Below are 12936 nucleotides of genomic sequence, written 5' to 3'. Positions count from 1 at the left end.
AAAAAACACTATTTATTTAACACTAATTAACAAAAACAATAACGATAAAAGACTTAAAGAACTATTTACAAACGATTTATAACTAAGAATTTATTTTTGAATTTTAGCGCGTCAACTGTACTTGTCTATTTATAACTGCCCTCTCTAGGATATCTGAGGGCGGGACATATAGTTAGGTTAGGTCGAATCCACACGGGTCCGCAACACTGCCCCCTTATTAGGTACATGCTCGTCCCGAGATGTACACGGTGAATGAAGGTATTTGCAAAGCTGGCCCCTGGTACATTGAGAAGTCTGGTAGAAATAGCAGTCTACAGTTTTCTCTCCCGATCTCAGTTTTGGGTTGTAGCAGCAAACGAGGATCTCGATTCCCGTAAATCTGAACAAGACTTCAATCATGTTCCGGATTGTACGCCAACTCAAACCATCGAGTCCACACGCCAACTTCGGAATGGCTAATCGTATAATGTTGTTGTTTAGCAGGGCTTCTCTCAGTTCAATCAGGGTCTTCCATAGATTGAGATAAGTCGGCTTACTTGGGAACCATTCCTTGGTGACTAGGTAGAAAATGTGCCTTGCTTGACTATGTTCATTGTCGGTTAGCCTCAAGACGCTTCCAACCTCTGGATCCTGTCGGCGTAGTTCTCCGACTCGCCCAAACTTCTCATTGAACGTCGCAGCGATTCCTCTGGACATCCGCAAATCTCGGGCCACACAGTGAGCGAGCGAATAATCAGAAGGCACGGAAAAGAGGTTTCGTTATTCTTCTTTGGTTACACCATAGCGAGCCTTCTGACTGCTGTTGTATCGGGCCATGAAATCGTCAAAGGACATCTCCGAATCAGGGGGATCAAAGCTGAAGGTTCTCACGGTCCCAGCACGATCTTCTATTTCGCCTTGGTAGGGGCTCAAACCGTTGAAATGGACTACCCTCGGCTTTCCTTTTGGCAATTTTCTGATATGGTATACGACGTCATTAGTCCTATCCATGACTTCGTATGGCCCTTCCCACGAGGATTGTAGCCTCGGAGATAACCCAGGACGTCTCTGCGGGTTGTATAGCTACACCAACTTCCCTGGTTGGTATCCTCCATGCTCAGCTTGAATGTCGTAGTGTTCCTTCATTCGGTCACTAGCAATTTGAATATTTAGGCGGACTCGCTGATGGATATCGTCCATCCTTTGACGTAGTGTGTGGACATAATCTTCTCCGGCGACTTCTTCTCCCGGTCGGCAACCAAATTTCAGATCACAGGGTAGGCGCACTTCCCGTCCCATAACGATGCTGGCTGGGGTTTGCCCTGTAGATTCTTGGATGGATGAACGGTAGGCGAACAGGAACAGGTGAAGGAATTTGTCCCAGTCTCTTTGGTGGTCAAAGACTACTTTGGCCAGATAACGGTTGATAGTTCTGTTCATGTGTTCAACCATACCATCGGATTGTAGATGTAGAGCAGTCGTCCTGGTCTTGCGGATGTTAAGGACCTCACAGACGCCTTGAAACAGATTGGACTCAAAGTTTCTTCCCTGATCTGAATGAAGCTCCATGGGAACACCAAACCTGCATATATCCATTCTTTAACAGGGCATCAGCAATGGTGGACGTTTCTTGATTTGGCAACGCGTAGGCCTCGACCCATTTGCTGAAGTAATCCATTACTACCACAATGTATTTGTTGCCATCGTTCGTCTCCGGACTTTCTTACACAGGCCCTCACGTCTTCTGTGCAGTTCACCCAATAGAACCGTTCACGCAGCTTGCCAAGGGTCTTGCTAACACCAAGATGTTTACCGCTGGTTCCATTGTGAACTTCCGCCAAGACTTCCGGGACCCTCTTCTTTGGAATGACGATTTGCCTTCTCTCTTCTTGTCCCTCTGGTCTCTCAATCACATGGCGAAGTAATCCGTTATCTATTACCAATGAATTCCACTGGGACCAGTACGACTTCACGTTCGGCAAATATCTGCAAACTTCCTCCCACGTTGGTCTCTGGTCCGCGTTTTTCCAGTTAATCACCAAGCCCAACTCTGGATCGCTGATTTGGTCATTTGCAAGATCTTCGGTTTGCTAACTATCACCAACCACGGTCGTCCTTAACACTTTCACTTCTTTCTCTTCTTTGCAACGATTTCCCATCTGTCCGCAATTCCAACAGCGAATCGGTCACCCCTTCTTGCTCATATACTGACCCAGTACTTTCCGCACAATCCTTTCCACTTTGGAATCATCGGAACACTCCTCAACAGCCCGTACAAATCCTAGAGACCTAGAGCATTCTTTCGCGGCCTCAAATTCCAGGGCACGTGCTAGGGCATCTCCCAAATGCGTTGGATGAGCCAAAAGAAGTGTTTGCCTTGTCTCGTTGTCACATAAACCATCAATAAAAGCCTGTACTGTTAAGCACTTCATAACATTTTCGGGCATAGCAGGGTACGCAATGCGTACTATTTCAGTTTGATATTCTCTTAGGGTCTCATTGGTGCTGAACACGATTTTTGAGAGGGAATGGTAGACATGTTCCAAATGAGCTTGGCCGTACCTCATTTCTAAATGTCGTACCAATTGCTGATAATCTCCCTGTTCCGATGGTGACAGTGTCTGCAGGATGTCAGTCGCATCTCCTCGCAGTGCGACAGTCAAAGCGGTAGCCTTTTCAGCGATTGTCCATCCGTTCGCTCTCGCAGAGGCCTCAAACTGGCAAAAATAATTGGCCCAAACGGTTTTTCCGTCAAACTGTGGATGCTTAATAACTGACTTTGATGTACACTTATTTTCGACGAGTGTCGGTCTTCCGACGATTCTTGACGTTATGGTGAAGTCGCCTTCGCTATTTTTTCCTTTAATATTTCTATCTTTCTGTTTACATCGTCCTCAATTTGTGTTATTTTGTCTTGTAGCTCCGTTGAATTCTCTATAATCTTTTCTTCTAATTCCCTGGAGTTTTCTGTTATCTTGTTGTATAAACTTTCTTCTAAATTAAGTATTTTATTATTAAAGCTGGCCTGTATGTCTTTAGAATTTTCTGCAATCTTCTCTTCTAAAATATTCATTTTATCATTTAAAGTTTCTTGCAAATCCAGTGAATTTTCCATAATTTTATCACTAATTTTCTCTTCCAACTTGTGAGAATTTTCCGTTATTTTATCTTCTAATTTTTGTAAGGACGAGTCAAGGTCACCTTCCAGCTCAAAGCAAAATGTGTCAGGATCCTCACCTTCCTCAATCAAAACGTCTCTCAGTCTGGCTTGTAAAATGCTTTTCTTTCCATCTGTTTCGCATTCCCTCTCTTCCAGTACGCATTTTAATTCCGACACTTTCAAGTCAACAATTTTTTCGGAGCCATTGTCTGTCTTTTTATTTTCCTAGTCTATCACACACCCCACACCTGACACCAATTATTACGTTTTTCGTCGGTTCCGTGTGGATAAACAGTCACAATTTATTTAAACACTATTTATTTAATACTAATTAACAAAAACAATAACGATAAAAGACTTAAAGAACTATTTACAAACGATTTTTGGGAAGGTGACGTGGTCGTATTGAAATGAGGCGCGTGTTCTAACAACTTTTATTTAACATTAACATAAATTGGACTGAGATTTAACAGAAACGAAGGAGCACAATCGGACTAGCCGGCGGCCATCTTGACTGACTGACTGAGACTAAGTTCAGTGGCTTCGTTGACGGATGACAGCGCGGACTGTCACTCGGTTCTTCTTTTCTCTGTAGACTTGGCCTTCATGACCGGCAAGAGAAAACTTCTCGAGGTTGGAGTAGCTATTTGCGCCGTCGAACCTCCGGGCCTGATACCGATGGAGGCGGCAATGGCGTAGGCGCCACAGATTTATAACTAAGAATTTATTTTTGAATTTTAGCGCGTCAACTGTACTTGTCTATTTATAACTGCCCTCTCTAGGCCACAGCCGCCGACTTTTATACCGACAGCTAAAGATCTCTAGAATAGTCCATAGATCGTTAGGTGCATAGAGAAGGTTTCGATTGTTCTCGTATGTACTATTCCATTCCAGTGGGACTCGATTCTTCTCGAACGAATGAATCATTACGGTGTCTATTCTTTAATGCGATGTTAAGGTCATCTGAGGGCGGGACATATAGTTAGGTTAGGTCGAATCCACATGGGTCCGCAACAATAGCTTAAAGTGTATGTAGTGATATTATTTTTTTAAGTTTTAGTTTGTGCAATGTAAATTGTAAAAAACCGTTTAGTAATATATTCTGAGTTTTTATAAGTTATAAATCATAACAGAATAAGAATACCATGCAATCTAAGTGAAATTAGCCAAGAAAGATAAGAATTGGCTATAACTAAATTTGACTTTTCTAACATGTCTTGAAAACCGTTCTCTAAAAAACGTAACATTCACCGGTCAACGTATCCTCGAAAATGTATGGTTAAGAAAAGTTGAACCAATGATCGTACACGCTTTTCTTCATTTGAAAAATTCATATTTACAATTTTTGTTTATTTTAATTTGCAAAGTTTGGATGTGACAGCTTCATATTTATGAGAGCAAAGACGATTAACTTGTTCCCATGGCTAACTAAATGAAATTGTTTAAAAATGATTGGCTATAACTCAGTAATTTTTCGAAGAAAACATATTATAGCTTATACCGCTAAAAAGCTTAAAAAATGGCGCTTTTTATGAAGCCATGGTTAACTATGATTTCCATTTAAAAAAACATGTTTGTGTCATATGTCAAAAATGACAGGTTTTAGAAAAACACGGAGGACACAATCTCATTACGGATGTTATTATCTTATCTTATTATATTATATCTATTATCGAACTTTTATCTGAAAACTTTTTGTCTAAAATAGCTTATAATGGAATTAGGGACAATTTTTAAAATAGCCGAAATTTGTTTTTTTCTAAATATCTAGTAAGCCATGAACTTTTTCAAAAATTTGAAAGGCGCATATTTATGACCCCACAAAACTGCAATTCTTTACCCATTTAACCGACTCTCTCTGTCCAGTAGTTTCCGAGATACCCATAGAGAACATCGTAGGAAACTCACCATGTATGTAGATATTATAGGGAATACTAATGTTAGGTATCTACGATGAACACGAGTATATCTACTACTACTGCCATTACTCGCCGACGAGTATTTGACACGCATCAGAAGATGATTACGCAAGGCGTTTCCTTTCATGAGCTTTTCTGTGGCTGAAAAGCCCGATACGTGATGTTATTTCTCTTCCGCACTCCAACATTCAAAAATCTCATTGCTTTTTGGTTGTCGCTGTTAACTGAGTTTACAGTCCTTCTCCATTGCTTTCTATTGTACGCAGCTTCTTTAGACCGATTCTGCATGCTTATCCCCTTCAAGTTTTCGCTGAAAATATCCTTGTACATTTTGAGTTTTTCACCCGGTTTCCTCTTACTGTCTACAAGCTCACCGTAAAGAAAAGATTTCGGTAGGCGGTTTTCTTGCATCCTTGCATCCATATGTGACCAGCCTATCTTAAACGGGATTTAGTAATCATGACTTCAACGCTCTCGCACCTAGCTTTTTCAAGAACCGATACGTTTTAGACGTGGTGGAACCATTTGATTCTTAAGAATTGCCTCTCTGTTGCAACTTGTTTAATGCGTTCATGTGTCGGTGTTACGCACCCAGATTTCGCTTCAATATAATGGAATGGTGGGGATTCTTATTACTTGGTACACTGCAAGTTTCGTTCAAGGTGCTCGTCATGATTGTAGAAAACCTTGTCTTTTAATTTCCAGAATGCTCTTGAGGCGCTGCTAATCCTGTGCTGAATTTTAGAGTCAATATTGGTTTTTCCTGAAATCAATCGTTCCGTCATCTATTCCTGTTCGTCATCTATTCCGTCTTTTGTGAGTCTGACACATGTCTGACACGAGTATATCTAAAGTCTGGCCAACGGGCCAACGCAACAATAGGGTACATGACAGTGACAGTTCAGCCATTTTAATTCGGAAAATTAATTATTAATTCCTGAAAATATGATTTTTTGGATATTCTGTCAAAACCTTCCCTAGTTTTTGGGACAGGTTTAGAATAGTTGATAAAATAAGTCCAATAATTGGCAGTAAACTAACCAATATAGTAGGAATATTGTAAACACATTTGTGCTCGTGTAAAGCATACAATCACAAAAGCATCAAATTAATCTTAATTTGGTTTGATTTTTTATTTTTGATAAACTTACCCTCGACATCAAACGCTCTAGTAACACCGTCAGGAGACAGAAATCCCATGTCGTTGTAAATCCACTGAATTTCACTATTCAGAGATACATTTCCGGTACCTACAATAGCCGCTTCACACTGGCCGGTCTTGATAGATTCATAAGCCATTCGAAGCATTTCCATACCTCCAATCCAGCTGCTATTGTAGGCAACACTGGGACCTAAATAAAATATACATATTTGGATATTTCGACTAAAAATGTAATTCTATTTTTACCGTTTAAATTGAGCCAGTAAGATACTCTGTTAGACATCATAGCCCTGGAATGTCCGACAATTCCAAAACCTGAGACGACAGATTCCATAAAGAGATTGTCACTTTCACCGATACACGATCCCATAAAAACACCAATTCGTTTTCCTCTCACTTCCACTGGATTAACACCTTGAATATAAATTTTAAATATTATAGCAGATTTTATAAAGAAATGGAGTGCTTGAATCACAAAATGTATTTTTTATACCTGCATCTATAAGAGCTTCGAATGTTCTTTCTAGAATAAGACGTTGCATGGGATCCATGTAAGTACATTGTTGACGATGAATTCCAAAATAAGCATTGTCGAAATATTCTTTCTGAATAACACCAAATTTGTTGACAATACCTTTCATACCTAGAAAAGATATTGATGGTCAAAATAACAAATAAGAAATATATCGGGTAGCAACTGATTGCTTAGTTCAACATAATAAATTATTTTAATCCATGTTACATTCTATATTCAAATTAAACATCTTAATCAATTTACAACCGGTATACAGAGTTCGACGAAAACAGTGGAACTGTGGAAAATTGTGGACGAATATTTTGCGTGTAAGAAGTCACTAGCTGTACCAAAAAAGACTGTCATTGGGAACTACTAGGTAATGTGCTGCTGCTTATGCGCATTCTCTATTTGTGCAAACATAAATTCGAAGTTGATCAAAGAATGTCTAGAGAAGCTCAACAAATTGGACAAAGAAAATAAAGTCCTCCTACTCTGGGTGCCTGCTCACCAAGGGATAGAAGGCAATGAAAAAGCAAATGATCTTGCTAGAAATGGAGCGAACACTCCACTAACTGGACCAGAACCGTTCTGTTTTCCAAGCGGGAACCAACTGAAAGCAGAACTGTAGAATCTGGAAGACTCCATCCGTAACCTGGAATGGGTGTCCTCCAACGGTCTAAGACACTCCTCAGAAGAAAACGTTCCTCAGAACTTACGACAGAGAAAAATCAAAGATTTTCCTTGATTTAAGTAAAAACAATCTTCGGATTGTCACAGGTTTTCTAACAGGACACTGTCTCCTCGACAAACACCTCAGTAAGCTGAAGCTGAGAAACAACGGCGAATGCAGATTCTGTAGGGAAAATAGGAAAACACCAGAACACCTTATCACTGAGTGCGCCGAAACGACGACCGTTCGTGCCATGAACTTTGGTACGGCTGATGTCGAGGATGGAGAACTGGCCTCTGTAGATACTGGCTTTTGTTAAAGCCCTTGGAATTCTTTTGGCCACTGTTCGAATTGAATAATACTTGTACAGAATCTTGATTGCCAATGTTATGAACTGATTCCACAATGTGTAATGAATTCATGGTGTATACTGTATAAATCAGGTGACTGTCATTCTTTATGAACTAGAGAGCCATTGTCACTTCATCAACGGTGAATGCGCCAAAGTTGTTCATGTGCAGTAGATGATTCAATTCCTTCTTAATTGTGATTGAATGTTGTTTGTCCTTTTTAGCTCTTGACAAATTAGCTACGTGGTTGGCATTTGATTAGCTGTAATATTGGACGGGTTTCTAACATTATGGGAGTCAGCTCCCAACTTTTTAAGAAGACTCTATGCCTTTCCGCTTTAGTGCCTAAAGTTCAAATTTGTAGTAGTTTCAAACCATTTCTACTTTCTTGCTTCATCAAGGTTCTGTAACAAAGTATCCGCACATCCGATCTGCCATTTTCCACATAATCTTCATAGAGAAGCTGGTTGGTAGATATAATCATCTTCGAGAATCGATGATAGTTTATTGGTAGTGAAACAATGAATATTACTATTTTTATCAAGAGCAGATGAATATCTCTCCCAATCTGCTTTTCCAAAGTTCCATCTTGGATATTCGGAACTTTGATATTATACATAACCGGGATCTGTGTTCCACTTCGTGCTGCACAGGGCGTAGCAGAGAACAACAGCACAAAATCATCAAGAACGCAGCGGTTAACTGGGATAGGTTTCCAGTTTTGGTCAGTGCAGGCAGTCTTTTTCTCAACAGTTGAATGTCTCTGCCAGAATAGTGACAGAATGCATGAAACCGACACCTCTGGGAAACCTGCAGAGAGCATCAGGTTTCAACGATCTAAAATTAAGAAGAGCAGCTTACGAACACACCAAAAAGTTTAAAAAAAATGACAAACATCACCCCTTGTTTGGAAGCTTCCCGGGACTGAAATCTAGACATCGTTTACTACAAGACCCGATGAATGAACGCTTGTCAACTGCTCTCTGCCAGAAGACCCGCCCAGTGGCTTATCAATAAGCAACAATGGTTTAAGAATAATATGGCTTTAGAATGCTAAAATACATCTGAATCCACATTCGTTACGCCAGTAAAAACCAGCTTAATAAAATGTGGTATGTCTGAACAAAACGACGAGTGTGACTGTGGTGCGGTAAGCATGGAACACCTCCTAACGTCTCCAAATTGTCCTACACGGTAGTCCCTCAACGATTTATGGCCAAGCACATCCGAGGCATAGGCGTGGCTCATTACAAGGGCGAAAAACTTATTCAGAACACGAACAAGTAAAGTTTGAGTCTATTTCAATGAATATACAGGGTTGTTCACCACATACGACACGAAGTATTGTAGCTAAACGATTAGATTTTTACAAATTGTAAGTTTTGGGTTCGTTGAAGGACTATTAGAGCTACAATTTAAAAATATTTTTACAAGATACAGAGTGTCCAAAATAAGTAAAAAATATAGTTGTATTTTTTTTTAAATAGAACACCCTGTATATTATTCTATTTTTGGATTCTACGATTGAAATAAAGGTAAATTTGATTAAGGTTTATCACACTTAAACCTTACCGTTTTTGAAATATTTTCAATTTTAAGAAATTGCAGTAAAAATTTTAATGCTTCATTTCTCCAAGGGTATCAAAGTTTTTAATACTAAATATTTACTGAAGATTATCTATTCATCAGATATTGTGTTGCAATAATAAAAATTTTACTACCTTATACAGAGTGTCCAAAAATGTATATTAAATAATTACTAGCTTTAAAGGGCCATAACGTGTTTAAGTTAAATGGAACACCCTGTATATTTTACGTGAATCATATGCACACTTTAATTGTCTATCAAATTTTATTATACCATTTTTTACCTATATCTGCAACTTTTCGTAGAAAATGCATTTTCTTATAATTTAGACCTCATTTATCACTATACCCATGGAATATTGACATTTCAGATTTTTTTTAAGCAACATATATACACAAAATATACAGGTGGTAAATATTGCAAGCCTATTGGTATACCAAAAAAACTATTTCAATCTTTATAAAAGAGTATACGAATTAAATATACCACCATTATTTCCGACCAACGATTAGTTAATTACATACTTTTAAATTGTTTTAATTAATAAAGTATTCTAAATAAATGTGGATTTGGCTCAGAAATCAATATAATAATAAATTATGAAAATAAACGTCTCTGTTTTTATAAATCAGCATTCGTCAAAAAATGAAATAAAATTTATAAGGCCGTTACTTTTTACCACACTGTCTAATACACACACAAAATTCAGTTTTTTAGTATTTGGAGCAATTATTATTAATCAACATAAACAGTCAATTAATGTAGTCTGAATACTGGGATCATATTAATTGGTCCTTTTTAACAAAAATATTTAAACAGTTTTTTTAATTTTTTTTATGAAATAAGCGAGCTATATCGACAATATTAGTATCTGTACTCTTGGAAAATCTAATCGTTTAGCTACAATACTCCGTGTCGTATGTGGTGAACAACCCTGTATAATAAACAATTACTTGTTTTTACATAGAAAATGACAATTGATACTTCCAAGTACTCTTAAAATTGAGCATTTAAGAAAACTCTTTATTTATAAGAGTTTCTTTATTATTAACAAGCCATTGTTGAAAAACGCTGGATCAGGGAAATGAGAAATGCCCACTGATGAAACAGACAGGGGCATAAGCATAGCAAATAGCAAGGCCTTCATCCAAGGACGTAATTCTAAAACACCAAAGGAACCGTTAATGCTTAGCAGGAATAAAGAGCGGATTATAACAGGTCTTTTGATAGGACATACGGTTGTCAAATGCTACCTGAACTAAAGTAAAGTAAAGTAAAGATTTGAAGTTAACGTCTCCTTTTTCCTGCCAGGGCTAATCTGGACGGGGCCTACTTTGTGTACGCGGAATCCGAACCGCGGTACTCGGCCATATCATGGTCAATGACCTACCGATTTGGCAAGTGTCTAAATCGACTCTTACCAGATATCCGATCTCATCCGGCCTCGAACCGGCGTGAATGAGCAGTGTGTGTCAAGAGATTTTACACTTTTGTCTTTTTGGACAACAGCAGGATACAGAGGTTCGAACCGGTCACCCGTCCATCCACTAGTATGTGCTAGTATCGCCTTACGTCGCTTAACTTCTGTGTTCTATGGGAATCGGTGTTTCAACGTAGCTGGGCCGTTGCCCGCTACCTCAACTAACTCAACCTGTATCAAGTAAGACTCTGCGATAAAGATCCTTAAACAGCAGGAGTGGGTGCAGACATAGATAGTTCCGGCGCAGGAGGCCCTCTTATTATTGGAAAAAACTGTTGAATAGGACAGAATAGGATTTCTTCTTGCAGACACAAGAATATGAAAAATTAACTATTAGCTGTCAAAAACAACAAATACAATATGTAACATTTAAGAGTTTCTTTCTTAAATAATATTTTTCTACTAAAAAGCACAAATCATAAACTATAAATTATATATAAAGTTTTACCTTCTTTCCATCTATCTTCTATTAGGTTATCATTGTCCAAAAGGTGTTTTCCAAATTCCTCAAAATTTGTCGATTGAGGAAAATAACCGCCTATACCAGAGATAACCACATCTTCGTCAACTATCTTCATTTCCGGATTGATCATGATGAAATAGTTTTACAAACTTGCTAAAATATATTACTAAAATGTTTTGATACAAATAAATCTAACAATGTTTAAAAAATGTAATAAGAATAGCCGTATAGTTCTACCATTCAAAAATATCTCGTAATAAAGGAAAGAGCAACCGCCACCATTAAGTCAATAAGCGTTATTGACTATCGTATAATACGTTTTATGCATAAATGTGGTATGGTATTATTTAAAAGTTCACTAAAAGATCAATAAATTTAAAATTCTAAATGAATAGTTTAATAGCTGAATTTTAAATACGTGTAAACTAAATGTGTTGTAATAGTATTGTGCTATATACAATATTGTATAAAGTTGTGCATCTTCTACATGTGTATTATGTACAAAATGTTTATTACATTGTTTTATAATTAACACAATCTATCGCATGTGCGGAGTATCCCAATATTAAGTAAAACTAAGTATAAACTACTACGTATTTTTGGAATCAAAATAACTTCGTTGGACACAATTTACCTCTATGCAAAAAGTGCTTTGTTTGTCCGCTAGAGGGCATCAAACTTTAAAAAAATTAACACATTTTTTCGGATATTTTAAGAACCGTTGCTCCGATTTGAATGAGATTTTGGGAGTCTGTGTAGTAGGGGAAGGGTCAAAACTACCCCCATCCCTACATACATTTTAGTATAATTTTTTTCCAACTCCACCGACGCGACGGGCGATTTTCTTTTCGTAAAATGATCCCTCTAGTATTTACTACATTTTTTGTCTCTTGTAAAAAAACGCCACCATGCATACTTTTTGAGGAAAAAATTATTTTTCAAAACCTGACTTAACCTGATTAATGCCTCACATAAGTTATGGTATTAATCTAGTTGGCAAAAATATAGAATTTTATGTTAGTATCATAAATTATGTTTGACGATAAGTTTCGTAAAAAGCTTTAAAAAATTAATAATTTTTAAATTAATTAACGTTCGGGTTTATCTTTGATTGATGCCCTCTAACGGACAAACGAATCACTTTTGTACAAAGGAAAATTATGTATGTACAATTAACTTATTTTGATTAAAAAATACGTAATTGTTCTATGTCCACGAAATATTGAAACTCCTTGTATATTTTGTAAGCCTGCTTTGGAAAAATAAATTCTTTAAAAAAATTTTTCACAAAAACGATGCAAAAAATGTTGTAAATACTAGAGGGACCATTTTACGAAAAGAAAATCTGTTGTCGATGGAGTTGGAAAATATTTATACTAAAATTTATGTAGAGGTGGGGGTGGTTTTCACTCTTCCCGTACTTTTTCTTGAATTTTGTGAATGCCAAATGTTAAAGCACTTAGCAAAACACAGACACCAAAAATCTCATTCAAATCGGAATAAAGGTTCTTAAAATGTCTGAAAAAATGTGTTTATTTCTTTAAAGTTTGATGCCCTTTAGCGGACAAACGAAGCACTTTTATATAGAGGTAAATTGTGTCCAATGAACTTATTTTGATTCCAAAAATACGTAGTAGTTCTATGTCCA

The 12936-nt window shown here is 37.5% G+C and overlaps 1 protein-coding gene across 2 annotated transcripts in view; it reads right to left on the bottom strand.

Annotated features, from left to right (window-relative positions):
• The window catches only part of LOC115886869 (fatty acid synthase-like), a 75158-nt gene extending 63561 nt beyond the window's left edge, over positions 1-11597 (bottom strand). Inside the window, exons 1-5 of one of the 2 annotated variants that reach the window (XM_030906194.1) lie at positions 11526-11597; positions 11274-11441; positions 6714-6863; positions 6467-6634; positions 6210-6410 (exon numbers count right to left, since the gene is read on the bottom strand). In XM_030906194.1, coding sequence (XP_030762054.1) covers positions 6210-6410; positions 6467-6634; positions 6714-6863; positions 11274-11418 — 664 coding nt within the window. In that variant the 5' untranslated portion in view covers positions 11419-11441; positions 11526-11597. Of the gene's footprint in view, positions 1-6209; positions 6411-6466; positions 6635-6713; positions 6864-11273 lie in introns of both variants that reach the window. The other variant, XM_030906193.1, reaches the window with a different exon arrangement.
• Between the last annotated feature and the right edge of the window lie 1339 nt (positions 11598-12936).

This window comes from Sitophilus oryzae, unplaced genomic scaffold (genome assembly GCF_002938485.1).
Source record: "Sitophilus oryzae breed Bouriz unplaced genomic scaffold, Soryzae_2.0 scaffold_499_pilon_pilon, whole genome shotgun sequence".
Lineage (NCBI taxonomy): Eukaryota > Metazoa > Arthropoda > Insecta > Coleoptera > Curculionidae > Sitophilus > Sitophilus oryzae.
Note: the sequence above shows the minus strand (reverse complement) of the source record. Positions and strands in the feature narration are given on the sequence as shown.